Genomic DNA, 24831 nt, shown 5'->3' on the forward strand with positions numbered 1-24831 from the left:
GATACATTACTATTATTATTATTATTATTATTATTATTATTATTAACAGTCATTTGACTGTTTAGAGGCACAGATGCGTACTATATTTTAAACATCCTGCTTTTATGATTGGTTTTACATGCAGCCATCAGCACTGATCAGATCGATCATGAAATATAACCATTTTAGGTGTGGACCAAAAAATCCCAGTGGCTTCACTGAATTTCTTTGTAAAGCATGCTTGCCTGCTTTTTTTCATTTTTGTGCAATGAGAATGTATTTCCAAAGAATTGTGATGCCATTGTATTTCCAAAGAATTGTGATTGTAGTTCATTCAGCAGGCTTACATTTGTACAGACATCTGATGTTTCTTTGTACAGAAGTACAACCTTGTTGTCCTGCAAGTATCTCTGTGAGAAAGTCCCTTATCTGCACTTCTTTCCTTCCCCCCTGTGATTCTCATTTTAATTGCTTGTGTGTCAGAGTCAGATTGACAGTCCCTTCCTTGAATAAATGCTTCCATGCAACAGTGGTTCTTTTAAAACCACTGAATCAGTTTGTTGCGGCTGTAGTTGTCAAAGATGAAGAATAGAATAGATAAATAGACTGACATCTTTCTGGTTTTGAGAAGATTTAACAACTCTGAGGAAATAAGGTGTTTTCCACATTGACATTCAGATTTCTTTCTCATAGATTGCTTTCCTGACAGACATAGCTGGCTTTATATTATAGTGTTTGAAAGACCAGTGGTGTGTGGGTAATGCTATTTTTGAGTTTATTCTCTCAATTTTGAGTTAAAAACAGAAGGTAAAGATCTTCAGGAACAGGCTTTTAATACATGGTTATGTTTATAGTTGAGTCTATGGAAGCCCTGTTTGGCCAAAAAGACAGATCATGTGATAGAGGGAAACAAATTCAGTTCCTTAGTCTCCATAGATACAAACACCCCAGGAGAGATGCTTTTGCAGGCTTCTGTCCCAAATCAGGCCATACCAATCAGCCACCAGTGGATTGGCCAGACATCACCCATCACCATAACCTCTACCTGGAGCTAAGGAGCCTATTCCCTGATGTATCGTGGGAAACTGCGAGACACATCAATTCAGTTAGTCTTGCTTACTGATCATGTGGACCTCGGCAGGCAGGGCTGGCAAATGAGCCATTGACGTGCTGCAGAGCATGCCAGAACATCTGCTTTACTACTCAGCGAGCTGTTGGAGCTCACTGGCTAACTGATCACACACGGGGGGACAGTGTCTGTGATTGCAGTAGAGCTGGAGATGTGTTGCCTACTGGCATAAGCTCTAGTGTTTATAAAAAAAAATCACAAAATGATAAAACCCACAGCTGCTTGATTACTCTAGCTTGATTTGGTTTGAGTGTTTGATTTGAAACTCCTGTTGCATTCGCATGCGTTCGCAAAATATGATTAAGCAACCGGGTCGAAATCTGGATTTCATTTGGCCCCTAATGCATTAAACTGCGTGTCAGTCGGAGTCACTGCCGCACGTCCAAGGATTAGAGGCACATATCTGTGGCCCACCGGTTTATATTTAAACCTGAGTCTAATTGGATGAGAGGGGACATACGGCAGTTCCGAAGCTCGCTGATTTCTGTCAGTCTAGCCTTTTAGTGCAGATACGCCAGGCTCTAAAGATAGCAGCTCTCGCTGATGTGGGAGCATTCAGCCGGCAGACTCCATCAAATACAGCCGAGCGATTTTTGTGTTATTGTTGCTGGCTCTGGAGAAATTAAGCTTGCACAGGGGCAACGCACTTATCTGTTGCACAGCATTGAAAATGTAGACAGCAATTATGACTCCTTTGTCTCAGTTGCTGCTGTTCAGGTCTGATATTTTGTCAGCTGAAGAGTTCTCCATGAGGCTGCCATGTGCGTAACATCCTTGCTGTGGACCTGATACGGCTAATTCGCTGCCAATATTTTATTATTCCCTATGACAAAAAGATGAAAATCAGGCGGTCTGTTGCTAATAGTTTGTCTTGCTCAGTAATGTCGTCTTCTGTTTCTTTTCATCTATCCATATGTTTCCAGAAGAGTTTCATAAATAACATGCTTCAGTTAAATACATGTATTCATGAAAGGTATTCAGTTAAAGCAAGCTTGTCAACATTGTGTCAGTAGAGGTGAAACTGTGACTGAAATAGTCTTAAACGTTAGAAATAGTATTTTTTATAATGCTTTGCGTTAATCTTGCATGCTTGTATGCTATTTAAGAATACCCTGTCGAGTCCAGATGTTGCTGTTTTCATGCAACAGATTGTGCCTGGAACTAGATTAATACACACAATTGTAAACCTGGGAGTGACAGTATAGGATTCCTACAGGGAACATTGCTGTAGCTCAGAGCCCAGTCAATATCCTGCAGAGTAGGGCTTTGTGTTCAATCTTAATTCCAGTCATTTTTCTGTGTTTTCATCACAGATAAGGTTGTGGTAGAAGCAGTGTAGCACTATATGCAAATATATAAATAACGCACCTTCATAGACGTCCCTGCTATGTAACAACTCAAGAATGTGTGTGTGCGTGTCGGTGTGAGTGTGTGTGTGTGTGTGTGTCTGTGTGTGTCTGTGTTGGGGGGGGGGGGGTTATGTATATTGTGCCAGAGCGCTGTTCTGTCTCAGTTCCACTTTCATCTATTACTGAGTGTGTTTGATTGTCTTAGATGTCTGTCATAGATGCCATAGTAAAAGCATAGATTGTTTGACTCACTTCTCAAGCAATTAAAGTTGTCTGATATCTCCATTGTATTGCTCCCATTTCCTAGTGCACCAGTGGTGGGGGAGGGGGGGTGTTTGTTGTTGGCTGTGTGCCAGGCCTTGCAGCTGACTGCTGGCATGAGAGCTGGAGACACTTAAACAGAAGGGGTTTGAGGTTCAACATCACAGTGGAAATCTACAGCATCGGTATGAAACGTTCGTCCAATGCCAGTGCAAAGGTCTCATCAGCAGCTCAGGATCCTCGGCATAACCCAGGCCAAAAGCAGCGTTTTGACTGAAGGCTGTTTTCTTTGTAGAATATATCCCTGTATGCCTCCTTTTTTTCCGATTCCAGTGCGTAGGTATTTTTGCCCTGTGTGGGATCCACAGGCGCAGCTGGTGCTGCAGGGGGTCAGCTGGAGAGCGTGGAACCAGTGGGTGATGGAGGACTCAATCTGGTGGCACCCTCGCAGTTTAGCCGTGGGGGGGGGTAGGTACTGCCAGCGGCAGCAATCCAGCCTATTTCCCCCAGGGAGATTTGAGACGCGAGGGAAACGGTGCTGGCAGCGCTCTGTAAACACTATCTCTCTCCTCCCCGTTGGACTCCCTCCAGTGTAAAGCGGGGGGTTTATGGAGCGTCAGGGAGTGTGTGCGCCGCTCAGCTGCGTGGCGAGGAGAGAGCGGCTCTGTCATCACTCTCCCTCCACGAGGCGATGAGTCAGAGCAGCCGGGAGAGCCATTAAGGGGTCAGAAGCCTGGTCCACACAAACGTGAAACCACTCAGGTTCTCTCAGCGTTTCACGTGGATTACTACATAGGGCCATTCTCTAGTGTTTCCCTTATGATGCTTGACATGGTAGACACCATTCAGACACCATTCACAGGACCGTGTTGTTGTGTTCTGACACTTTTATACATAATGTAGCTTCTTGTCTCATGTGAACAACCGTGCTGGTTTGGCCTAAAGTAAGATCTGTAATCTGCACAAATCTTTAAAAAGGGCATTGAGGTGAAGGGAAACAGGGGAAGTGATTGTTTGGACCGCTGACTTGGTGCGTGCTTCGAAGCGTGTGAACTTCGCACTCTGGCTGGAGTTAATTTTCAAAAACACTGAGACTTTTTTTTTTCCGGGGGAAGCAATAGGCGGAATAAGAAAACAATGTGGTCCTAATGAAGTGGAGCCATTTGAGGAGTGCTGACTTCCTGGCCCTTCTCACTTTCCCTCCACGGATCCTTGGCCGCGTTTCTCATGGCAGGAATGCCGCGTATGAAATGCAGTAAGATGCTAATGGCTCCTGCCTGCTTCTGAGGCTGAGGGGGGGTGGGTTGGGGGGCGACCAGAAATGCTGGAACTGGCTCGCCATCTGGTCACTCTCGCCGCCATCTACAGCTCTCTCTCCCCTGTCAGTGCTGTGCAGCTCCTGTCTCGTCAGCAGGAGTCATGGCATGCCGATGAGGTCTGGGTGTTAACACAAGCACGGTGTTCTGAAAGCATTCTGTGGTGCCTGGTGTCATATGGGGCTAAAAATGGAAGGTTTGGTGCCACGTTTCATGGCTCAAACATCTTGCAGAATTAAGAATTACATATCCAGGTTGTGCATACACTGGCATGAAACTCCCTTAAGCACTGAATGGGAGGATGTATAAGCATTTGTGATAATGAGCATTGATGTGGAAATGTGAATTCATGCAGAAACACATGAGATGAGGCCAGCAGCGCAGCCATGATGGTGCCATTCCTATTCTCTGTGAAGCAGTGCGGTGCTCCTGAAGTCCTCCCGAGTCCTCCTATTCAGTCCTGCTGACAGAGAAAATTCTGGCAGAATGCTGTCTCCTTCACATCCACAACGATGTAATAATCAGGTAACATCATCATAGAGGACCCAATACATCAGTGAAATGCACATGTGAAAGTAAATACGTCACTGAATTATCTGCACAGGATTAGCTGGATTAGCCTATCTTACACTAAATTGTTTTGGTGACTCAGCAATGTAGATGGAGTCTTCTTTGACATGATACAGATAGTCCATAAATAATTAATAAATAATTATATTATATTATTGATAATCTATAAAAGCACAATTGTCTGTTTTAATAAGGATGTGAGATAATGCATTTTAATAACAAGCAAAACCAGCATCCTATTCACAAGGAGATATCATGATCACTCAAATCACATGCCATTGAGATACAGATCTATTTCTATATGTTTTCATACATTTTAAATGTGTTGCATTATATTGATGTTGCTAACCAAAACTAGGTATCAGTGCAGGTTTTCTCTCCATCTGGTGTTGATGAGTAGATGACTCCAGGAGGAAATGGAGAAGAGTCATATGATTCTGTCTGTGTGTAGCCTGGGCTCTCTCTCTCTCTCTCTCTCTCTCTTTCTCTTGCTGTCTTCCTCTCAATCTCCCCCTTTTCTTGCAGTGCAGGTGGTAGTTGAAAGTGGTAGCAGATGGAAGGAGGGTCGGTTGGTGGGTGGGTGCAATTGACGAGATTGGAGATGGCAGAAGAGAGAAACAGACCATTTGTCGGGCTTTCTTTTTCCAATGGTGTTGAGTGAGCCCAGGATGCAGAATGATGGCCGGGGGGGGGATGGGGGGGGTTACTGAAGGATGCGACTCAGAGGGAGAGAATGGTGAGACAGAGTCTGCTATACAGCGCTTTGTCTCCCGTGTCTCCATGCACAATCGGTCCAATTCGTCTTCATTAACGAACGAGAGGGGTTTTGTTCCGACAGCGTCGGGGCTGCAGTCCGCGGGCACTCCTTTTCCACCAGCTCTGTATTGGAGGCAGGAATACACAGAGTAATTAGTTACACATCCTGTGATATCGCCTGCCTAATGATCTTGTCACCCTGCATTTGATTATGTAACAAAGACGCATACCCATGGTGTTGAACGCGTCGCAGATATCTTTCTGCCTAGTCTGTGAGATGAGGATAACTGTGGTTGACTATAACTTCCTTCCAAATGGAAAATAAACCACCTGAATAAACATAATTTGGACAACACTGTACTAATGTACATTGTAACTACACATGATCATACTTGAATAATGCATGGATGCTGGAATTAATCTTTAAATCCTGTAGTTGTTGATCAAAACTCCCTCTGCTGTGTAAAATTTATTTTTTGGAGGAATTGTACTTGAAGTTGGGCAAGGTAATTCAGTCAGGGACAGTTGGAAACAGCTTTCCAATAACTGATGTAGAACCTCTACTCTCCCAGAATGCACTGGTGTTTGTATCTGTAAATGCAAGCCCAGTCCTCTGAGATGGGGAGGAGCTGGGTGTGGCAGAGACTAGACCCAGCAAAAGCTGACTGCTTTGGGCAGCAACGGAGCACTTTTTGGTGTAGCTGTACGAAGGGGCCCAGGAAACCCTAAATGCAAGGTCAGTGACATCATTGTAGAACAACAGATGTGAGGGTGGGACCGCACACTGGACAGCCTAGTAGCATTGTACAGCTCTGAACTCTTACAACCACGCGATTCTAAGACTGTCGATTTCCTGAAAAAAAAAGAACACATGTACCTCAGTTCAACAGTGCAGAGTCTTTACAACCTGACAATGGTTGCTCACTTGGGTCATGGGTCATGACCCTAGTCCTTTCCAAAAACAGCACAAGAGAAGAGAACAAAGACTTTCAAATCACATTGAAATGATAATTTTTAAGGACAGGCCCACATTGTGTCTTGTACTGTAGTGTTTAAATTGTAGTCTTTGCATGACTCTGTTTCTTAGCTGTTAAATAACCCCATTGACCTTTCTGCACACTCTCTGCCACTGTACAATACCAAATTAATGAGCTCATTTGAATAAATGAGCACAGAAGTAATCAACTGTTAAGAAGGGATTTCATTAGTGAACAAAAAGGAATGCTGCATGGTCTAATGATCAGAATGTAAAAATACAATGGCAGAATCAAACACCCAGCGACAACACCAAACCACAAAGCCGATGGACACTGGATCAGGTTTAGCTTGCTGGTATTTACTGGCATAGCTGGGAGTAGCTGTTTGACTTGGTTCAATCAAGGCAGATTGTTTTCTTAAACCTCAGTCTGAGATCCTGTTATTCATTTACTTGCAGTGAGCTCCAGGAGAGTTCAGTCACTGTTCCCCCTGGCAGAATCCCATTTATCTTTTCCTGGCATTCAAATATCTCTGCTAACCATTACAGGAGAAAAAAATTTAGAGAGAGATAGAGGGAGAGAGAGAGAGAGAGAGAAAGACACAGAGAGAAAGGCAGGTTAAACTGTGTACTCCACAGACTTAGCATTGTTTCATGATACCCATCGATTCTTGCTACCTGACAAACTGCAAAACCCACGCAGAGTGCTTGATGCTCCATCAAAGTCACAACGTCACATTAAATTTGCAACATGGCTTGTGTGCGGACTTCACTGAGACCCATAAGGGTATTGGTATTTACATGCTACTCTGCAGATATCACAGCGGCAGTATGCTTGTTGACTATGACTTGGTGTTGTAAACAAACAAATAAAACCCCTCATTAACAAGCATGCTTGCTTGCCAGAACATCTGGTGCTAAGGTTTGTGGTGTTTGTGAGCCAGTCATATGTGGGTTGCGATGATGCACATGCAGCTGTTGCACAAAATTGGCAATAGTGCCCCCCCACACACACACACACACATACACACACACACACACACACACACACACACACACACACATACACACACCAGGCTTCCCTCCTATCCTTCCCATTTACTCAAGTGCACTTTATCGCATGACCCCATGAACTAAAGTCCTTTTCAACCTCTGTCACATCTTAACGACATTAATGACATCAGTTTTAATTTCCAATAGTGAAAAACAGGTTTGAAATAGGATCTTCGGCGCTACTTTGCCCAGCTCTGTGCTTGTGTAGAGCTGTAGAAGTGACATACATGAGCAGTAATTACACAAGTTGTACAGAGGTTGTACTCTTTGGCAAGGCAATTAATCTGAATTGCTCTAGTTAACGTCCAGCTGTGAAAGTGGATGCTATGTAAGTGGATGCTGCATAAATTAATAAAATAAAAAACACAAAGTAGATATGTAAAGACTGTGGAGAAAACTGCACAGTCCATGGCAAAGATATGTCATCCCTGGAGTGAATGAGGAAGTGAAGATAAGGGAGATCAGTGGCCACGGCCTGACGTCTGATGCAGTTTAAATAGCCACAGCCACATCTGTACCATCTGACAAGGCGGAAGGGCAGGAAATGATCTGATCGGATGTGCTCTATGGCTGAATCCAACTATCTGGTATTGGAATGTTCATCTGCAATCACTAAATCATCAACTGGGTCAGTATTCAGATATTTGTAAATATATGAATAACACATACACACACCCACAAGCTCACTCACTCACTCACACACACACACACACACACACACACACACACACACACACACACACACACACAAGCTCACACACACACACACACACACACACAAGCTCACACATATGCAAACACGCACACACACACACACACACACACACGCACACACACACACACACACACACACACAAACACACACACACACACACACACTCACTTACACACACAAAAACAAAGACATTCCGGAGCTGTATTCTTCATCTTCAGTATTCATGAAGGAAAGTCTTAGAACTCTGCATAAAATAATCTGTTGATAGAATTTTTTTTCCTTCCTTTCCTTGAAAGTATGAGTCAATGCGGATCTCCTTGCACTCTACCATTATTTGCACGTAAGGGAATCGAGTTTAATACAACGCTTGGAGGGAAAAAAGCTCAATCTTAGATGCCATAGAATACTTCAGTCCCAAATTCAGATGGGAAATGCACCTGCTGACTGTTTGCGACTATGTGACTGCAGTCACAGCCTTTGTGACTTAGCAGGCTCATGAATGTGAGGTCCCCCATTGTCTTTACCCTACTGCCTCACAGTATCTCACAGTTCTTCCATCTGCAGCTATGCACAGAATACATCCTACAAATGCTTTAGTTACACCATATGCCAAACAAGGAAATTACTGCTTTGCTAAAGCCACTCTGCATAACTGCATTTTAGCTGTCCTGATACATAGGTCTTAATTGTTTGGAATTAGCCCTGGTGCATAATCATGCCTACTATTTCAGATTTATGTTCCCTTGACTTGATTATAATAATGTATGAAATCAAATTAAAATACAAATATCCCATAGGACTTTTTAATGTGTTTTAGGAACAACGTGGTATTCAGGCTTTGTACAAAGCCACGGTGAAGACACCCATGTGACGGTGATTTAAAAGCGAAGTGCTCGACTGAGTCCTGGCTCTGGAGTGAGCGCGGCCCTTCAACTTCCATCACTCTGTGCGGTCCCTTTCAAGAGCGAACATGTGTTTAATGATCCCTTTCTGAACACACCATTAGCAAGCATTTGCTTTAAACAGTGACTGATATTGTGGTCATGACCCCCCCTTTTTTTTTCGCTGTAGGGGGAGTTCCTTTCTCAGCCTAAAACCGCGCTCCCACACTCTCGTTTCCTCTCGCATATCCCAGAGCCAGCTGATAAGGGAGACAAATCGTCTCCCTGTGCCGAAACAGTGCACAACAGGGCTCTGTTAACCCCGGCCTCTCTTTATGAAGATAAACAAATCAGCAATGTGAGCGCTGGAATTTTAACACAACTTATCTTTCTTTACAATATCTGCCAAGTAGCCGTCATTTTTCCCAAGGGCAGTTATTTCAGTCCTTAAGGGACTGTGCTGACAATCTTAACAGTACCCTTTGTATCAGGCGTTCACAAGTGGAAATGGTTTTTAAAGAAATAAACAGCAAAGTGGAAATTTAATTCAATGAATGCAATTCGGTGACGGCTGCCGTCTGCGGAAATGTATTTTTAGGTGCAGACAGGAACAAACTGTTGATCGTACTCAAACAAAAGTGGGTTTTTCAAAGTGCTTCCAATGTACACCATGGATTTTCCAAGATGAATAAGACTATCATATACTCAATGAAGGCCTCATTGTATGTACTGTATAAATACTAATGTCAACTCTGTAAGGCTAGGACTGTATTACCTCAGGATTGGCAGAGCAGTGCAGATGAAGATGTGGGTTTAGTTGTAAGCAAAGCCTGATAAGTCATTGGAGTTTCCCTACAGAACAAAACCTGCACAGCTGAGCAAACCTACAGCACTGAGCAAACAAGCAGACTCTGCTGTTACCCCACTGCGCATGCGCTCATACAAGTAAAACAGGACAGGGAGATGTCCGCTTTATTCTGCCATGATATTACAGTAGTATCATCCAATCCCAGGGATATTAATAAAAATGGAGACGGTAACACAACCGCTGCAGTAGACCCCAGCAGTGTGCAACTGCACCATTAATACTGGATCAATCAATGTCACAGCAGCAGTGATATTGTTAGCACTGGAGAGAGGTGGCGGCAAAGTTAACTCTATACTATGAGAACAAAATATAGTCTGGCTCAGCTTGCTTTTACAATAAAATAAATTAAAATGAGTAAGCTTTTACTATACTAGATAAAGAAATATATTTGTACTATCATGCAACTGTAATTATCTTATTTCCCCTGTGTAATATCTTGCCTGCCACATGGCGCATTTTCTGTTAGTGCCAAGGGAGGTGCTGGATGGCAGGTGCATTGATACCAATATTGAATCATTGTCTCTAGACTAGAGCACTCAGCTCAGAGTCTAGAGGCCCAGTAATATCCCAGTATTGCTCTAAGGAATGCTTTATTGCATTCCAGCACAAAATGGGAAGCTGAACAATAATGCAGCTCGGAAATCACTGTGAAAATCAAATCCTTTCCTCAGAATCTAATAAAATGTAGCCATGCAGATCATTTTGATTTATTGTATTTTGCCACTGATATCCTCAGGAACATTTGGGAATAGTCTGGGGCATCCTGTGTTTTTGCATTACAGTGAGTTGTGTTTTTCCTTTATAAAGGTGAATACTTTTTTCGCATTGCCTCCGTTTGCATCAGTGCAGGATGCCATTTTAATGATTTAAAGATGTCAGGCCCACTCATAAATGATTGAGACTACACAGATTAGAGAGTGAATATTTCATGGTGTGTGAAAGTGAGTCTAAATGCCCTGCAGGGCCTCAGTGCCCCCCCCCCCCCCCCCCCCCCAAACCACTTGAGTGGGGGCAAGGGAAGAGAGAGAGCTGTGAGGACTGATCAGACAGCCTCCCTGCCATGTGTCACTAAGCGACATTGTCCCATCATGCCGATGTAGCGGGAGATCAGTTTACGCCGCCATGTTTGTGATGCTACATTAACTCCATGCAGGCATGGGGTGAGAGAATGCAGATATGCTACTGGACACCGTCTCTCCCACTCTCTGTCTATATCTGTCTGTATTGATCTGTTGAAGTGGATGATTATCTTTGGATCAGAGGATGTGATTTGCAGATGTCTATGGCTTTGGGCTGAATCTTATTGGCCTGGTAGGGATGAATGGGTGTTGGACATGCTCCAGGTGTTTATTGTAAACTGTGTTCTGAAGGATTTCTGCTCTATGTACCGAGTACATGGAGTAGAAATCCTTCAGATTTGACTGGATCTGGACTGGACCACACCATAAAAAAGTACATACTGCACTACTCATTTGGAAGTAATCATTGCTGATTATTGACAGGCACAGTTTGAAATGGGGGGACTGCACAAATATAACTTTAAATAAAAAAAAAACTGAAATACTTTTGAAGGATCAAAATATTTCTTTATTTCAAGAGCGCTGCTCCACTAATCCTCAATTTTTCATAATGTAACAAATTTTAATGCTTTCCCCCTTGGCAACAGCGTCCCCCCTAACACAACCCCTTTTTTGAACATGCCCACCCTTATCCCTGGTGGAACGTAACCAATTGGTTCTGCAACTGTGGGCTCTAGGTCATTGTCAGCTAATGACACAGCTGAGATTGAGCTCAGTCCATAGGGCCTGCGCTCAAGACAATCATCTTGCATTTTGACTGACTTGAGAGCCCCCACAATGAGACAATTTAAATGTTATATTGTATATTATTGAAGTCAGCTGGCTAGCTATACATTTTAGCAATAAGCTATCAGCTGTCATTCTGGCTTTGTTGTAAAAAAAAAACTAATGACATAAGACATTTTTCATTTTTTTTCCCACAAATGGTGCCTGATAAATATCCAGATAAATATTATATCAATGCAGATTATTCTGAAATCCAATCACGAAGTCATTCATAACATAAAAATACACAGGAAACTCTGACCCCAATTTAAGTGATTGTGTATGAGAAAAGCTCATTCAAAAATTAAAGGTCATCAGTGCTAAATAAGGTGGTGGTTAAGTGGTTAAATAAGGGGTGCTGTTTTGTTGTTGTGGCTGCCGTGGTTTAATGGAATTCTTGTAAAATAAACAAGGAAAAAAGAGAGGTCTGTGCAAATGCACACGGTGGGATATCGGATGAAATGAATCTTGGGATATCTAAACAACGGGAACGGTGCATGCAATGTGCATTAATTTGGTGGAATGGAGCAACCGAAAACAAGTGAAAGTTCTTTTTTTCTGTATTAGGACACCCTTAATCATAGGACGCAGTGACATTTTGAGGGGAAATGCATAGGGCAACAGAGCAGAAATGTGGATTGGGATAGAGCCTGGATGTGAAATCAACCCTTGAAACTCATTTTCAAAAAATGCTTCCCGGTCGTGCTGGTAGTGTATGCGCCCTTAATAGGAAACTTTTCATGGGATTATGTCTCAATCTGAAGAAAAACATAACTGTAAATTCATTTCTGCATATCAGATGTTGAGAAATGATCATTACTGCAGTGTATGTTTTAAAGTCAGTAAAGATCATGCTGGGGATACGGATGGCTCCCTCTCTCTGTTCTTCCTGCTGAGTACAGAAATATATGCATTATGCATAACATCTTAGAATAATTAGACATCCATCATATTCACTTACTGCAGCAGTGTGGATTCATTTTTAAGTGCTATTGATTTTGGATGATATTATGCTTGCAGATGAAGCTGCAATTATTGGGATTGGAGGAGGGGTGGCTATTGCAAGGGGATGTCTGGTGACCAGAGGGTAGAGTTTGGGTCACTGCACTCAGGACCTGCGGAACATCTGACGGGTTGCAGGATGACATTTGTCACCAAGGCGGCAGAGTTGCGAGTCAGCTGCAGTTCATTGGCTGACACGCGATGACAGGTCGCCATAAACTGTCTTTGAAGGCTCGGGTGTCCTCGGATGCCCGTTGCTGTCATTCCACTGAGCCTCCCTGATTATCATTAGTGTCATTATTTCCACTGCTGTTCCAGGCCCTGTCGCGTTTTATTTTAACCTGCAGAGCCGAGCAGTGTTAGCATGACTTTCTGCCCTCTGCCAGCTGAACGGAGAGAGGCCCTGATCTGTTTCTGTTGTGGAATTCTTAGGGCTGGGTGTGCCATGGTGGGATCCTGCCTCTAACAGCGAGTATCCTCTGCCTCCCACCCCCACCCCCACCCTCGCCTGTGGCCCTGAGAGAGCCGGGGCTCTGATGACAGCAGTGAGGAACGCACTAGACCTGCCATGGCCAGCGGTAATGTATCTCCGCCATTATCACCTCAAAGTGTAGCCCTTACGCCTGATGGATGCTCATTTCGCAGTGTGCCTGAACGCTGCTTTTCCTTCAAGCAGGGGAAAGGCATCAGCCTTTCATATGTCTGCTCAGGCCAGTATTAGTTGCAGATTTTGTTGTGCCACATTTGTGTTACTTCTGATTTGCATGTGAATTAGCGCAACTGTACCTCCAATCTAAATTTTTTTGTAATGTATTAGAGGAGCCAAAATGGCATTTTTGCTATGTTTTTATTTGCATGAGATACAAATATTTCTTTAAATATTTTGAATAATAGACCACAGACAAAACAGGTGCAATTAGAAGATGTTATTTATGATTGACGTCATTTTACTAAAATAGTTATATTTAACCACATCTTTTCTTTTTTTTTTTGGAATGATTTTGTAATTTCTGTTTTGAAGTGGAGGGAGCTTTCTTGAAAAAGAAAGGTCAAGTAGAAGAGAAATCATTATGATATGATTTCTCTGTGTCTTCATATTGATTTAAAAAAATATTCCTACTCTGTTGTGAAGGATAGCAGCAAATAGATGAGTGAATAAAAGTACTCTTGCCATGACTCACAGAGCTACAGGAGGTCAATCACAATGTGATTGTGTGCTGTGCTCTTATAATCAGCACTCAAAAAGCAACATCTATTTAAATGATAATGCAGAAAACGAGGCAGAGAAATTCACCACTTAGTAAAAATGAAAATGATATGATGGAGCACGGTGCAGCCAAGTAGTTCCTAATGTCAAAAGAGCGCTATTGTGTAGAGTGCAGTCATTGCATGACGGCCCCATACGCAGTGCTGGCTGCAAAATTCATGCATTCCACGCATGATAAAATGGTTTTCTCCAACTGAGTCCATATTGCCATTGATTAAGCATTGTGAATAGCATCATTGGTGTTCGGTGAGAAGTGAGCTTTGAATGCGTGGATAGACACTAAGGCTTTCATTCAATGCGACAGAAAACTGCTTGTATGTAAATCTGAGATCTCAAATGAAACCAGCACTGCATGTTTTTTCCTTTTTTGTACTTATCGTGTTCATTTCATAAGCACCAAACACTTACTATCACTTACATTTATTGCTCAAGGTTACTAGCAAAGCACATTTATTTGCACAGATTGGGGAGCAACCTGACAATATGTCAATGGAAAAGGAGCTGAGCAAGCATCAATCAAGAGTTAAGCGTTAAGCCTGCTAATTTTACAACTATGTATGTTACACATGGTATATCAATCTGAAAATAAAATATATAACCATACACTATATATATATATATATATGTATATAGAGGAATGATGTGTCTGTTTTCTCTTCAGTACAACCCTGTGGGGTGTAAGGCTTGTTAAAGTAGCACACCGCTAACTGCAGGCCCAGTGTAGAGAAGTTGACATGTTGAGTACTATCACATTATGTACAGTATTCTGTCTATGCCCTGGAAATTCAACCCACTCTTTCATCGTGCAACTCCACTGAGTGTAGTGTAGCAGGATGCTGACGTAGGAAATGGGGTACACTTTTAGGGTCTGTTTTCCGCAGCATTCAACTGTGGGCTTGATTACAAACACAACATGAAGAGAAGAGAGAGTTGGCAAAATCCTGGCCCGGCTGTTCTCAACGTAGCTTTCAGCAGCTGTCAAGGAGAAATCATATCCCAGAATGCCACAGCCATCACGGCCTCAGAGACAGATCTGAGTATTCAGTAGTGCCTCCCAGATTTTTCAGTGCCTCTGGTGCTAGTGTTTGATGTTAGTGCTCTGGTTCTTTTCTCTCAGCAGCGGACGGTTTAGGGAGTCTGGGAACGGAGCAGGCCCACCTCAGCGTGCCTGTGGCAGACCCTGGTGCCTGGGCCACTGCCATGAACAACCTGGGCATCGTACCCATGAACCTCAGTGGCCAGCAGCTAGTATCAGGTATGCCCCTGTCCCCAGTACCACAGTTACCCTCACTGGACCTCCCTACATGTCACACATCCAGGTGTACACACATTAAGGTGTATAGCCCTATGTATACCTCTTGGGAATAAAGGAAGTACCCATGATCAGGGCCACATTGATTTTTTTTCACCTTTCATTACAAAGTTTTGATAATCCTAGCAATGCCATTCTGTTCCAAATTGTGTGCAAGTTTTGTGCAGTGTAAGATTTTTTAAAAGGCCTTCTCTGGATGTTGCATTGAATCCTAAGTGTTTTCTAATAGTGTTTCCTGATACTTTTTGTTGGGTATTAAGTAGTGCAGTGTTCAATAATCACAGCACCATGGGATCTTACGGGAGTTCAGAGCTTGTTAAACAAAGTGTGCAGCTTCAAGATCTAGAATTCACTTCCAATAATAGCTTCTGTGAAATGTTTTTTTCAGTGCTTCCCACAGAACAGGGCCTTAGTATTTTGACTTCGCTATTCAGGGAAATGTGGCTGTCTTTTGAGGTCCTCCTCCATATCTCACACATTTCATACACAGTCTGCTCTGTGACATCACACCTGATAACATTTTGAATATGCTGTCTTTTTTATATTCTGTAAAGTGCCAGGTAAATGGAACAAAGGTACATGTATTAATTCATCATGAGCCAGGAAGCTGGCTTGTGCTGCATTAAGCTCTACACCATCTAAGAACAAGGCTGACCTACTGCCCCAATAGTTTGAAATGTAATAAACTTGACATCAAGCAAAAGTATCGCACATTTTCTACAGCTTTCTATTTCTGTGTCTCAATGACACACTAGAGTGATCCAAGGGCATGCCATGGCAACACATCCACCAATGGCAAACAGCAGTTTCAAGACTGCTGCCACTATAATGCCAGATTCATTCAATCCACCAAATGACACCATTTGCCATTCTGTTACGTTTCTGACCATAAAATAGGAGACGAGTGCTGTGGTGAAGATTGAAATGCAGATACAAACAACAAGAGAGGCCTGGTACAGAGCAGTGCGCGTTTGGTCTGACCACTGTGATTGCATTCTGTCTCCGTGCTCATGCAGATGGAGTCTTAACTAGAGATGCACTCTATTGTAATTACCATTGTGCAAGACAAGGAAGGGGCGGTGCTTTGGGTAAAATTAGGCTCAGATTAAAATGCATGAGCAGATTGTCAGATCATGCATATTTATGCCATTGTAATATTCACGTGGCATTAGGAAGGCTGCCTTTGCTTTACATTTTCGCTGTGGATGAGTTTGTAGAATGATTAGCCTTTTTTTGGTGATGAAGTGATTATGCATAGATTTTGCTTTGTTCCCAAGAAACGCCTTTTGCCATTTCGCACAGACCCGCCACAGACCCGCCATGGACCTGACAGGGTTTTTAGGCTGATTATACATGCAGACACCTAACAAAAGAGTCTCCAGCCCTTAAGCAGGGAAAAGGGGATGAGAACAAACAGAGGGGATTCTCACAGGCCCGTAAGACTATCACAGCATTTAAAGTATGACAAAGCAGGAAAATGACTCCACTTGAACATTTCATGAACATCTGTTTCCATCAAATATTTAGTGGAATGAAATGACGACCACAAAGTCTTTGTTCTGGTCTCCCCTTGGTGTTATTCAAATCAGATGACATTAAATAATGATGGAAACATTACTTTTTTAACATAATGTTGCCAACAAACACCTAGAATTCTAATTGATCTACTGTTTGACACTCAAATCATGCCATAGAATGTGAATAACAATCTGAATGCATGGTCTGTTAAAGGTCCACCTTTTTAAAGGTTTTACCTCAAAAACACAGATGTTTTGTGAGTGGTTAATGGTAATTACAGCTGGACCTCCATTTGCGAGATATCTTCACACAAATAATCCAAGTAGTAGCCATTAAAAGGTCCACTGGTTGCTTGGTGTGGTCCGTGACCCACCATTTACAGAAGCCTCACCATTGTTTCCTTCTCTGTCCTTTAGTCTTCTGTGCTGCAATTTAAAGATCAAATCAGATTAATTTCTTTGGTTTTTCAATAACATATTTATAAATAAATAAATGAAAAAATTAAAGATTTATCCTCGAATGAGAGAAATATCATTCTTCACAGGACTGGTTCTGTATTCATAGCATGTATTATTTATGTAATTGATGTATTCATTTTATTTAGAAGCACGAATCTACTTGATGTTGAAAGCACCCAGCCTCTGTTCATGTTCTTTTTTACATTTCTGAAGGTTTCAACTGTGTAATTTATTTTTTTTAAGCCTGTATTTATCCTTAAGGATTTATAGAGCGTCAGAATGATTTTTTCTCTAAATACCGTGGATTTTCCTGCTATTGGAGTTTCCATTGTCAAAGCTGCATTGTGAGATTTAATAAGTGAACACTGAAGGAGATTTAGTGTAAGAAATTGTGTAAGCCTTGAATTACTGTGAGCATGGATTTAGCAGAATATTCAGGAAAGCTGTAAGTAGAACAAGAGAAAAAACAAAAAATTGAATTATTCAGGAGACAGTTGAGTAATTTTTATGGTCCAGTATGGAATGTGAAGCCAGAATTATTCGTGAATATGGTCAGAACTCACCATTAGACATGTATAAATTATGCCTAATAGTCAGGGGACATACCTGTACCTGTGCATACCTGTCTTTTTGATGTTGTACAACTGCAACATTTAGGTGTTCATTTCTAGCATCAGCACTAAGGTTTTTAACAAAAATATTGCCTCATTTGTTACTGGTGACACATGACATCCGTGCACCTCTGTACAGTAGCCACAGCATTTATCGTCCCTGCATGCTGTATGTCATTGTGTGCATCTATTTATGTTGTTGAAGGATGATGACACAGCAATTTCCCATTCTTGATTTTAATGAGGTACTGCTAAGACTACTTTCATTCATCTTTCGTATTTTGTGCTTCTGTATTGTGTCTGAGAGGTCAAAGGAGTCTAATGTTGTCAGTCAATAAGAATCACAATGAACTCAAAAATCAAAGTAAGAAACAAAACCTTGTAGATGATACACAGTGATTAACATTATTGTCTGACATTTTTCTAGCAATTGGCATTTTTTTAATGGAAGGGTCAACATTTTGATTTTGCCTGGTCTTAGCTGGAAAACCTATCATTAACATACAATCAGCCACTGATTCAGGTCTTGAATAACTGGTGATTTGATTGTGCACACAATGCCCCTCATCAAATAATTAAGAGATGGCGAGTGAATGAAAGCCAGAATCCACTGTGGGCCCTAGAGGCCTAGAATCACCCATCCATGGCGCAGATAGAGTGCTCTAATAAGCACCAGAGGCCCTCTCTGATTGCAGGCGAACTATGGAGGGAAAGCAGGGGGTTCTACACAGTAGTTCTTCATTGCTGAGGCAGCTGGGGTCAGATCAGTTCTGTGTGTTCTGTGTCTGGGTCACACATCATCACAGCTGCCGTGTGTAATTATACCTTCCGAGTATAATGTGTGGAATGGAGGGCTGGATCTCGTCCACGTTCCGAAAAAGCCGGGGAAACGTAACGTTTCCTCGTGGATTACGCGTTTTGGGGGAGGGCTCTGGAGAGGACCGACAGTGGCATACCAGCGATGATGGGGGTTGCGGAATCCTGATTGATGACATCTCGCATCTGTGGTAATTATGGCCAGCTGTTTCCTGGTGGAGAACTCCGGCTCTTATAGTCCGCAAGGTTTCACGGCAGATTTCATTTCTGCAAGAGAGAGAGAGAGAGAGGGAGAGGGAGAGAGAGAGAGAAATACATAATGACTAAAAGCAAAAGAAGGACTTAAACATTGCTGGCATAGGCAGCACTGCCTGCAGCCAGAGAAATGAACAGGGCCCCTGTCCATTTTCAGTGAAAAAAATAAAAAAAACATTAGGAAATGATGAATGCGAAGAGCCCGAGAGTGTAAATTACCTGTTATTACCATTATTCTTCAATTATAATGAGTTTTGCAAGGACCCACAGTGTCTCAGATTTCTGATGGCTCCGACAGGTGGGGTTCATTAAGGGTAATCCCCATTTTTTTGTCACAGAAAGAGCAGAATGTTGGAGCTGCAGTGGCTCATGAAGTGTTCTTCGAAAATAACCAGTTACATATCTCGCTGAATATCTCCAGATTTATTTTTAATTTCATGAGGTGCGAGATAAATTGTGTAGACAGAATGTAACTTAGCCATCAGACTGCAGCAAAATCCTTACCTTGAACTCTGCAGTCGCTCAAATTAGCAGCTGGTGTGCTTATCTTGCCTCTTTCAGAGTGGTGCACTGCACCCTGCATAAAGTACAGTAGCCCTCTGTCAGAGCAGGCAGGGATAATGGCTCCTTGCACAGACTAATTCATGGCTGTATTGGTAGATTTCCTAATGGATCGATTGTTTTCTTTCGGTGGGACATTGTCAGTACATTTGTCTAATATACCACTGAGATTTCAGAGTTCAGACTATAAACCATTAATGGTGTTAGGCGGCCCATGCAGGTTAGCAGAATAAAGCTGAAGGTCTTATTATTCCAGTTTTTTGATCTTCATTGGAAATCCATGGTGATTTTGTTAAACTGTTAAAACAGCTGTTCTGTGCTCCTGCCTTTCTCCAACACTGACACATCTCCTTGCAGATTGACACAAGGGTTGCTCTGTTTCCTGATTTGAAAGGGTATTGTTGGCATTTCAACAGCTGCTTGAAAAATTACATTTTCCTCGTGTTTGTCTTCCCCAGATCCCATCTGTATCCCAGGATTCGACCCCAGTCTGGGCATCATCACCCCCATCAACCCCATGATGGCAGGAATCAGCCTGGTGCCCCCCCCTCCAGTGGCTCCGGAAATCCCCGTCATCAAGGAGATTATCCACTGCAAGAGCTGCACGCTGTTTCCACAGAACCCCAGTAAGGGTCCTTCACTGAGAGACAGCCGAGAGCTCCATATGAGCAGGAAGGTCATATAGATGAGCCTGAAACCACAGGTTTCCCCCCTCCCTAGGACCCTGCTGTCACAGTATGTTGACGTGAGAACTGTGCTGAGGGGTGAAAATGTGGTACAGTAACATCTTTTCAGGTGTTAAATTTTCAGGTTCAGATTTTACTCAGCTTCAGTGTTGCAGAGCTGGTTCATCATCATACAGGCTCATCACAAGCAATGATTGAAGTCATGATCTGTTGCAATAGGCCCAAATTTTGTTTGTTCTGAAAGTCCTTCCACTGTTTTTCAGGAGTGGTTTCATTTTGTGACCCTGTTTACTGAGACACAGTATTTTTCTGCAGCTGCTGGTAAAGGGGATATGACAACAGAGAGCAGCACAAAATAACTATGTCATCAAAATTCAGAAAGGCGTTCCAAAGGTCATAACAGCCTGGGGATATGCGCTTCTATTTCCTGAGCTCCTTGGTGTTCCTCTTTCCTTTGGTGCACCAGGGGTGTTCTCAGTTCAGCCTGTCACCCAGACCTCTGGGAGCCAGTGATGTGCCAGTGTGAAAGAGTGAGAAAAGCAGAGGCAACACATACTGTACAGGTTAATTGGAGGCTTATAAGCCACAAATGAGCGTGGGCTTCCTCTGCCATTGTTTAAATTTTGCATGCTATCAACAAAGAGCAAAACGGAGGAGGATCTTTTTTTCCAGGCAAAAAAAAAAGAGCAGGAGCTTTTTTTTCCAGGCAGTTGGCCTCTTTTTGATTTAGAGTTGAATTAAGTTCAGAGACAATACAATTGGATTGTAGTTGCTGGCTGAAGCACTTGCATAAATTTCAGAGATTGTTTGGCCAAGCTGGCTGTGAGGTGACTGAGGAGTGGTGAGCTGTGCTGGAGTACAGAGTGGAGGGAACCACACAGAGGGATGAACGGTCCTGTTTGGTGGGTCCGCTGTTACTTTTATTTTTGCTGCAGCGCACACTGTCATTGCAGTGTGGTCAACTGTGGAGTTGTCCTACCTCCTGTCATTGGCAGAGGTGAAACCCCAAACCATCTGCTTTTTACTGGCCCCATCATTTCAGGTCATCTCTGAATCACATGCAGTATCCAAACAGAGATGATTACAGCATTTGATTCCCACAGCGTGAGCAGATGAAAAATGAGATGGGTATTTAAGTCTGACACAGTCTGTATTTATACCATTTCGCTTTGCGTTGTTAGAGTGGAAGTGTTATCTTCTCTTCTAATTAGAGATCTCAGCTTATTGTTATGCAAGCATCTGCTGAAAAGGGCACTTACTACCCCCCTCCTCCCCCCCAGATCTGCCCCCTCCCTCTACCAGGGAGAGACCCCCAGGGTGCAAGACCGTGTTTGTGGGGGGGCTGCCCGAAAACGCCAGTGAGGAGATCATCCGGGAGGTGTTCGACCAGTGTGGTGACATCGTCGCCATACGCAAGAGCAAGAAGAACTTCTGCCACATCCGTTTCAGCGAGGAGTTCATGGTAGACAAGGCCATCTACCTGTCTGGTGGGCATCTGCTACACATGTACACCATCTTTCCACTCCTGTCTGAGGAAGAGTCGTGGAAAACAACTCTCTAGGCGGCACAAAATTCAGTAAAAATCACAGCCACAACAATGCAAAATTGAGCTGTAAGAATGTAAAAAAAAATAGAATTTTGCAATAGAAATGCATGTAGAAATGTTTGGCACTGAATCTGTGTCTGCATGTGTGCAATTCCATGTGTGTGCATATGTGTGTGTGTGAGGTCATTGAGTGACTGTATGCTATACTGTATGTTATATCTCCAGGGTACCGGATGCGCATTGGTTCAAGCACTGACAAGAAGGACTCGGGGCGCATACATGTGGACTTTGCCCAGGCACGGGATGATCTGTACGAGTGGGAGTGCAAGCAGAGGCTGCTGGCCCGTGAGGAGCGCCATCGACGCAAAATCCACGAGGATCGCCTGCGGCCTCCCTCACCCCCTCCCATAATGCACTACTCCGAACACGAGGCAGGACTGCTGGCTGAGAGACTGAAAGGTAGGCCTCTTGGAACTCACACCACACAAACTGCAATCACTTAACTGCGCTTTTTGACATAAAAAATTCAGGTGAGAAAACAGCTTATTATTTAAGAATGACACAATTAATTGGGAACCAGCAGATGCGTGGAATATTGAATTGGCCAGAGCTAGAGCATGTTTATGCTAGTTTTCCGGCAGGTAGTAAAGAGGGAGGCTTATGGACCTGTCCAGTTTGTTTGCTGGTGCTGTCCAGATGTTTCCGTGAGGCCTCTGTCAGCGACAGTGTGATTATATGGCACACTCAACACGCCCGTCCCAGCTGCGGCTCCCCGGCCCCGTGGCCCAGCCCTCTCCCCACCCTGCAGCTGTCAGAGAGACATCTCCAGCTGTTGTTTATTTTGCAGAGCTGCTGTGTTTATTCAATCAGCAAATCCTGCCCGTGTGAGGCTGATAGGCTGCTAGCAAAGTCAAGACCTTGAGCCTTCTATCTGCCCCCTGCTATCTAACCCAACCAGGGCATGCTAAGCATTATATCCCCAGGTCATGGCTCACTGTGTCTCCCAGAGAGTAGCAGTTTCATATCAGTAGATCTGGAGGGGCCCTGTAGACCCGGTCAGCTGTTGCTAATTTAGAAGTGGCACAGATTCCGTACACTTTAGGGACAGATGCTTCAAGGATTACAGCCAGCATGAATTCATGAGGGAATCACCCAGAAAATATGGGAGGCTTTTGTGGCAATGTGCAGTGGTCTCATTATGTGAAGAGGGTGAGCGTTCCCTTCCTATCCACGGCAGCATCATTGTGATATACACACAACACAACTGCAAACACAAAGCTTAAACCAATGTGTATGTGTGGCTGCACAAGATCTTTTCTAATGACATAACGCTGCCTGAAAGCAGTCAGTTGAAAGACACGAGCTGTTGGATTTAATCAATAGTGGCCTTACAAATGTGTTTCAACTTTCTTGGCACGCTCTTGTTTTCCAACAGATTCTCATTTTATGTCATGCAGTTTCTCAGTTTTAAATGATTGTAAATAATCAGACATTAAAATGTCCAATGCTACAGTGTGGACTTTATGGCTCATTTTTTCCCAACACGCTGATGTCATATCAAAAGATAGCACAGCACTAAAGATGTACTGTAATGCTCTCCTGTAATTTGTTATTGATCTGTACCTTCCTATTGAAAAATGTCCATGTAGATCCAATTTGTATTGCATATGCATTTTCTCTGAGTCACGAAAACAATCAGTGTCCTTAAAAGCTTTGGCATAATTTACGAAACAAAACAAAATGAAAGAACCTGAATTCTTTAATACCCCTTTAAACAGTTTAGTTCACTGAAGAAGATTATGGATGTTTAGACGGCATTTTTACACGCAGTCACCTATGAGTGCATATTCAGCATTGTGATTCATATTTGGAAAATGAATTATCCTAACTACAACTTAACTACAAGCCCTTTTTAATGGATTATGAATGAATAGATTCACCCTCCCTTTCCTCATCAGCAATCAAACCACATTCGTTAAGTGATTCTCTCTCTCTCTCTCTCTCTCTCTCTCTCTCTCTCTCACCGTGTGATGCGTCCTGGCTGCTATGTGCTCCTGTGGGTTAATTGAGCCCAAAGGGCATTGGAGAGTGGCAGACTGATAGAACTCAATCAGCGGAAAGGGAGAACTGTGATGTTAAACAGGCAGCCCTTTACCTCTCATTCTCCACATACAAGATCCAAGCCGTCATTGTGCACTGCTACCTTAGCCTGCAGATACAGAACTGCCTCAATCAGAATAGACCGCATTTATAATGTGCAAGAAAATGTGCATGGCGTTGGATATGGCAGTTTGACTGTATAATGGTACAATGCTCTGCGCTGTGACCCACCACAAAGCACTGAAATGGAGTTCTTTATAAATTTCCACAAAGCACGCATAGGTTTAGCTCAGTAGAAAACTCTGTAGGTTGAGTTGAGAATCTATAGGTCCAGCTGATTACTCATAGGTTCAGTACAATACCTGTGTGATGAGTCCAGATGAGTACTGACTGATCACTAATCACTAATCATGAGTCCCATTATTTCAGTCTGGTCAGAAATACAGGCCAGATTTATACGTAGAGATCTGTCTCGCTCTGTCGCTGTTGTCCCTGGATCCCTCTCACTCACTACATGTGTTTCCTTCCACATCCTCATCCTTGTACTCTCCATTCACTGCACCTCTTGGAATATTTGTAATAATCTTCCTTTTGTTAATCATATTCATTCAAACAGCCTCTGGTTAACACTTTTTCAGTTTGGGCAAGTAAATACATTAATCGTCTATGTTAATGCATTAGGAAAATAAATGCGGTAATTTTTCTTGTAAGTTAATCATTCCCACTCCCAGAGCCCCTTACCCACAACCAAACACACACACACACACACATACACACAACACAACACACACAACACACACACACATAAAGACATGCGCACACACACAGACTAATTGTATAATTGGGGCGAGGACATAGCAGATGCTATAGAGACAGTAGCACAGCAGGGTGGGGGTTGGGATTAAGATGTGCACATTTACATTCTCTTCATGACACTGTGGGTGCGGGGGTAGCTCATTTGGCTGCTGAAAGTCCTCTTACACATGTCAAATGGCATTCTTG

The 24831-nt window shown here is 43.0% G+C and overlaps 1 protein-coding gene across 3 annotated transcripts in view; it reads left to right on the top strand.

The window, feature by feature from the left end:
* enox1 (ecto-NOX disulfide-thiol exchanger 1) overlaps window positions 1-24831 on the top strand; it is a 55814-nt gene that overhangs the window by 17431 nt on the left and 13552 nt on the right. For 2 of the 3 annotated variants that reach the window (XM_036540914.1, XM_036540915.1), the window contains exons 2-6: window positions 13132-13277; window positions 15084-15221; window positions 19956-20123; window positions 21464-21670; window positions 21955-22188. In XM_036540914.1, coding sequence (XP_036396807.1) covers window positions 13268-13277; window positions 15084-15221; window positions 19956-20123; window positions 21464-21670; window positions 21955-22188 — 757 coding nt within the window. In that variant the 5' untranslated portion in view covers window positions 13132-13267. The remainder of the gene's footprint in view (window positions 1-13131; window positions 13278-15083; window positions 15222-19955; window positions 20124-21463; window positions 21671-21954; window positions 22189-24831) is intronic. The other variant, XM_036540916.1, reaches the window with a different exon arrangement.

Source organism: Megalops cyprinoides, chromosome 11 (assembly GCF_013368585.1).
Source record: "Megalops cyprinoides isolate fMegCyp1 chromosome 11, fMegCyp1.pri, whole genome shotgun sequence".
Taxonomy (NCBI): Eukaryota; Metazoa; Chordata; class Actinopteri; order Elopiformes; family Megalopidae; genus Megalops; species Megalops cyprinoides.